Raw genomic sequence first — 6,000 nt, forward strand, 5'->3', positions numbered from 1 at the left:
GGGATGGCAGTGGAGGTGGTTGCTTATTATTCTTTCCAGTTCAGTATAAAGGGTTTTTCACATCTTCATTTAAAAAGTTGGTTTTGTTCAGTTGGAATCATTTCTTCAACTGATGCTATTTTTGAGATACATTCTTCCCCACTCTTCCCCTGTTGCCCCATCTTTCTCTCCAACCCACAGCATTTTTCACCAACACATGACTACTTTTAGAATATTTCAGCAGACTTATCCTAACCATTTGCCATATAATCCCCAGACCCACATGACAAGCTTCTTATATCGGACTGGGAAACTGATGTAGGGAATCAGAGGCATTGTGAGTGGGACCGCGGGGCTGTACATTCATACCGTTTCCAGTAGTAATGATAATATTGAATTTGAGTCTCATTCTCTGAACAGTGAGGGGAGGAGGTTCCCACGCTGGATGTGGTGTCCTCTTAAACAACTGAATAAGACGTGAAGCCTGGGGTGGGGCTGCTGCATATAGAGGAATGTAATGACGGTTGATTCATGCTCCAATTCACTTGAGTCTTAACTGATTTTTTTCCGTTTTACCTAAGACTCTTACACTGAGGATAACCAGCTCCTTTAAAACAAATTGAAATCAAATCATTACTACTTTCCTTATAACTGTCTAAAGTCTATAAACTTTTATGATAATTTTCAAGGCAAAAAAACCTTAGCAGTGCACTATATTTTAAGGGAGCATTTGGCTCGTTGATATTTGGTCCATTTTTTTGTGGGATTTAGGATTTCATCACTGTTAGGGAATCTCAGATGATCCAGGGCATATCCCTAATAACTTAAATACTTAGAGAGTTACCTCCAACCCTGAGAGGTTAAATGACTTCTCTGTCATCACACAGCAAGTACGAGCATCTCCTAGAATTCAGAGTATCACTGTGTTCTATGAAGATCATACTATAGTGAAAGTCTGCAGTTTTAAAGCTAAGATTTTTAAAGATTAGCTCACTGATGTAGAGAGATCTGGTCTGCAACCATATTTCCAAATGAAAATGGGCTTCCTCAAGATGTAGGGGGTGCTTCTCCCTTTATTGGAGATCATCACATCAGACAAAAACTAGATGTGTATCTGTGTTCTGGAGGGGAGAGTTCTTTGAACATTAAGCTTCCTAGGTGCAGGTTCAAAAATAGCTTCCAGTTTTTTTTTTTACTGATTAAATCCCACTGTAACTCTTTGTGCCTATTGGATATCAAGGCTTTATTGTCTAATTTTTTTAAAGTGGTTGGTTCATTTTCCCTCTCCCTTGCTTTCTTCTCCAGGCTGTACATCTACACATGATGCATTGGAAATAAATTATTGGATGAAATTTGATGAAAGACAGGACCAACCATCTTAGATCTAGTACAGAGATTTTATTACTAGAAATACTAAAAATATTTTTGTCACTGTACAATTCAATCCATAACCAGATCCAATAATATAATGTGATAAAAATAATTTAGTAGAGTAATTCATTTCAAAATTTTACTTCTTCTGTAGTATCTAAGTAGGAATTCATGAAAACTTGATAAATATTCATATATCTGTGAAATTGTATAAATAGCCCAGCCTACAGGTTGGTTGGCATACACTTAGGTCCTACCCCATGTTAATACCAAATTATGTATCACATTACTTTGTATTGGGTTCTTTTTAGCCAAGTAGAAAGGACTGATCTTTTCTGTTTCATTGCAGGGGTGAAGGGGGGAGTAACCATTTAGAATTACAAAGTTATAACACTTAGGCTAGACAATGCAGTCACAGCTCATTCTAATTGTTATATTGTGATAAAGAAAGAGTTAAATGGAAAAAGGAACCCTATCAGAGAATGCAGAAAATCTGATTTTTAATCCTGTCTTTTCTCTGCTTCAACTCCTTGGTCATGTCTCCATACATGATAGACATGGGTTTTACACAAGTTGGTGGAATCCATGAGGGAAATATCTCACCAGAGAAGCATTTATGAAATTGAAATGTTCTCATGAGCTAGAAGATATTGATTGATTCATTCAGCAAATCTCTGGAGTACTTAACCTCTTGGGTTATTGTTATGGGGGAGAAATAGGAGGTAGCTAAGGAGAGTATCCTTCATGAAGAGTATCCTACGTGAACCTTTGGGTAGACTGTCTTACAAGAGAAAATAGGTTGCATCATAGTTTTATGAGGTGCAAAACACAAGGTATACACAAGCAACAGTTTTTAAAGTTTTGGTTTTTTTTTTCCATTGTTACCTTTTGTCAGATTGTCTTGACTTGCCAAAAGAGGATTACAGCCATTCCAAAGATGGAGATGAAGATGCCAAGAACACTGGCCTAAGTATACCTTTTGGAAAACCCAGAAATCAATTTTTGCCCCAGAACCCAGAAACCCTGGATCCATCTTACAAAGAAAATGACACCTCTGAATTCTCCAGTTCTAATATAGAAAGTGATTCATCCTGTGGTCCTGTGACTGTTGACCAAGGATCAAATGTTGATGGAAGTGGCCATCTTCAACATGCTGGCAAGCTGGAGCATCAAGATCACACCCACACAAGGACCAAGAACCAAGATGTCTGTCTTCTTTCTCCAGTGTTAGCTTTTACAGCAGAAGATGAAATAACTCCAGACTTCCCCCAGTCCAGTTTTTTTGTCTTGCAACCCCTGCAGTGTGCGGCCATTATTCCAAATGTGGAAAGTATTTGTGAATCTGGAAGTGCTGACAACACACAGCAGGTAGGAGAGCTGAGCACATCATGTACAAAGCAAAAAGATGCTTTAATAGCTTCTGAAGAAAGACCAAAGAGTGGTCATTCGGCAGATGCTCCAGAGGAAGAACTGAGTCATCTAGAAAATACTGCCATGAATGATGATGGGGAGCAAATCCAAAGTCCTGGCCCAGAACCAAAACAAAGAAAACCAAAAGCAAACACTGGCATCTCAACTTACAAAAATCTTATAAAGAAACGGAGAAGAAGCTCTATTTATCGTCCAGCTGACCAGAATATCCATTTTGAAGAACCTGGGAATCCGCCACCTGCCTCCTGTTCAGTGGAAGAATTACCTTTGAACAGCTCTGAACTCTTTAACAATTTAACTGAGTCGATCAGACAAGCCTTTAGGAGACTAAACACGAGTGAAACACGAGTGAGACGCAGCACAAGGCTTCGAAGAAGTGTTGAGAGTCAGGGTCTCATTTGGGTTTCACTTCCAGGCCCCTCTTCCTCTCCTCCTCACAAAGCCAAAAGGAGGACAATGAGCTCATCTAATACCAGAGAATTTGAAAATCTGTCCTTCACACAAGGGCCCCATCTCCTATCTTCTATCTCACCCAAAGAAAGCTCTGAGAATGATTCTGGGTCTGCTGCTTCTCGCGGAGCCAGGAGGAAGAGCTTTTGTGTATCTGCTCTTTCAGAGCCCCGAAACACCTCCCGACCTAAGTACTACAGGAGAACAAGCCTTTCTCGTAGGAGTGAGGAAAACTGCCTCAGTGACTTTGAAAACATGGAAGTGTTGGAGAATCCGAACAACATCTGACATTTCCAGCGTTCGTTTTATAAGGGGAAGGTAACTGTTTAAGAGAGGGTTTATTTGCAGTCAGCATTTTCAGAATGCTTCGTTGTTCACTAACATTTCTTTTGAAAGGTCAACAAAGTAAACCAGTTAAAAATAGATGTTAAAAGCGTGTCTTCATATTTAACCTTTTTAAAGGAAAATAATCCATTTTTCCCCCTTCTTAAAGGTAAATGATGCTTTAGTGAGACTGAAACCAAGAAAGAATGAAAATTTTAGACCATTAATGTTAAGAATACCCAGTTTTTATTGAGTAAATATCCAAAACTACTTAGGAATTCATTGGTATTTTTGGAAAAATTCCTTTATATATCTAAATCTGACTGATCTGATAATTAGAAAAAACTGGTAATAATTGATATTCATTATATATAGAGAGAAGGGGCTTTGAGTCAATTGGAGTCAAATTAACCTGAGGATGTAAAAGTAGTAAGAAGGTCTAGTGTTGATTTTTAAAATACTGTAAGAAGACTGAGACAGTTTTTCTAAATATAAAGATAGGTCCTTCATAAAATTTTGCCTAGGAAGTAAAAAACAATTTTTTAGACAGTTGATAAAAGCTAGACTCCACTTTGCTTGCAGTTTTCAAAAGCTTGATAATGTTACATGTATCTCCAATAAAAGTTGTGCATAAAATTACTAAAATCCAATCTGAAATATATACTGTTTTAAATAATTTTTCCATTAACTTGTTTTCAAAAAAAAAAATGTACCATTTAGGATATTTTTTTTTAAATGAGCTTTCAACTAAGCTATCTATATCTCTTCAAATAAGTAGGTAGTGGCTTAGATGTGCTGTTTTTTAATTCTTGGTGCCAAAATCACCCAGATAGTTACAGCTAACTCAGAAGCTTATTGAAAATTTTCTTCCCAACCTGAAGTGATGCTATCATGGTTTAATTTGCAATAACAACTTCTAAATGATCTTAATTGGTTGGGCCCAAGAAAAATATTGTGCTGGTGTGTGAATGGCATTAGAGCCAAGCTTGCTCCTTAAAAGCAGTTTCCTTTTCTTGGGAGCTTGGGAGCTTGTGCTGGCACTAGGGGGAGGTAAGCTTTTCTTCCTTGAGCTGGAGTCTCATCAGTCACTAGGTGAATGGGCACAAGGGGGAGTGTAAGACCAAAAGAACCGTGGTATGTCTTGATCTTATAAAAATCCATATAAATCATTGTGGCATTAAACAGTTTTCTTTGAAGTCCTATTAAAACCTTTCTGCCATAATAGCAGAAACTTGTTAACAAATAGAACTCTTTATAAATAACACAACAAGGAAAAAAACTCCTGCTGTGATGGAGCATTTTTTCTCTTCTGTAAAGAGACTGCGTTACCTTCTTGGCACCAGTAGGTCTGGGACCCCTGCTGCTAAGACTAATGTATTTTACATTAACACTCAAAGTCATCCCAATTCCTGCTAAATGATGGAGTGTTTCCAAAGCTTGGTTTTTTTCAATGTAAAACATTTAAGGGCTTTTTTTTTTCTGTTTATGGTTGATATGGCTATCAAATCAAAAAAGTACTAGATTTCCTGTTTTGTTTTGTTTTCAAACAAATTTAGTCTGTAGCTCTCAATATTTTATGTCTTTTGTTTCTTAATTGTTTAACATGAAGGTAGAACCTCTATGACGTGATCTGTAATGTTTTTCTAGTCTAATGCAGCATCAGATAACTTTTATGTTTTTGAATTAAAATTGAATTTTCTTTGTTGCAATTCCCATCCTTGACTAACAGAGAGGGGAAAATATTTGGTATGTGTTTGTTTCCTTTACCACCTCTTAATGATCTTTCACTGTAAACTTATTTGTCTTTTTATGACTAAAGATGAAAATAAAATGTTATATTGTGTACACACTTATGCATTACTATTGGTTTCAAAAATGTTTCATTATAAATATTTTACTTGGTTTCTACAGATAACAATAGGCAGTTTTCCCCAAAAAACCCAGAAGATCTGAAGAATTAAAGCAACTTAGAAGCAATTTCATCCAACAAACTCTTGTGTTGTAAAAATTTTAAACGTTAAGATTTCTGTATTTGATCATGTTTGTTTGCTTTTCCTGTTTTTTCATGGGTGGTAAAAACAAAGATCACGATGTACTTCTGTTGGTGTTCATTTTTTCTGACTACCTTACCGAACATCTTTACTCAGTACATTTTCTTGAAATCTCCCTCTATCCTAGATTTTTTGAGATAGCATCTTCGAATGGCTTTTTATATTGATGTAAATTCTTGTTTGTACCAGAAGATGGCAGCCTGACCTGAAGCATTTTGTGTTTATTTAATTATAAATCCAGGGCAACATCTGATTATTTTTGCATGTGTGTTCTTCAGATTGTCCCCCAGTTATTTAATATGAAATAAGACTTCCGGTAGTTCATCTAGGCATCCCCAATCCTTTCTAGAAGTAAGCCTCTCACAGTTGCCCACACTGGCATCTTTGTTGGTTT

At 36.8% G+C, this 6,000-nt stretch overlaps 1 protein-coding gene across 4 annotated transcripts in view; it reads left to right on the forward strand.

Moving 5' to 3' along the window:
- The window catches only part of CDCA2 (cell division cycle associated 2), a 53,360-nt gene extending 47,705 nt beyond the window's left edge, over positions 1-5,655 (forward strand). For all 4 annotated transcript variants that reach the window (XM_072637074.1, XM_072637080.1, XM_072637089.1 and 1 more), the window contains 2 exons: positions 2,246-3,549; positions 5,467-5,655. In XM_072637074.1, coding sequence (XP_072493175.1) covers positions 2,246-3,519 — 1,274 coding nt within the window. In that variant the 3' untranslated portion in view covers positions 3,520-3,549; positions 5,467-5,655. The remainder of the gene's footprint in view (positions 1-2,245; positions 3,550-5,466) is intronic.
- The last annotated feature ends 345 nt before the right edge of the window (positions 5,656-6,000 follow it).

The sequence above is a fragment of the Notamacropus eugenii genome, chromosome 1, assembly GCF_028372415.1.
Source record: "Notamacropus eugenii isolate mMacEug1 chromosome 1, mMacEug1.pri_v2, whole genome shotgun sequence".
Lineage (NCBI taxonomy): Eukaryota > Metazoa > Chordata > Mammalia > Diprotodontia > Macropodidae > Notamacropus > Notamacropus eugenii.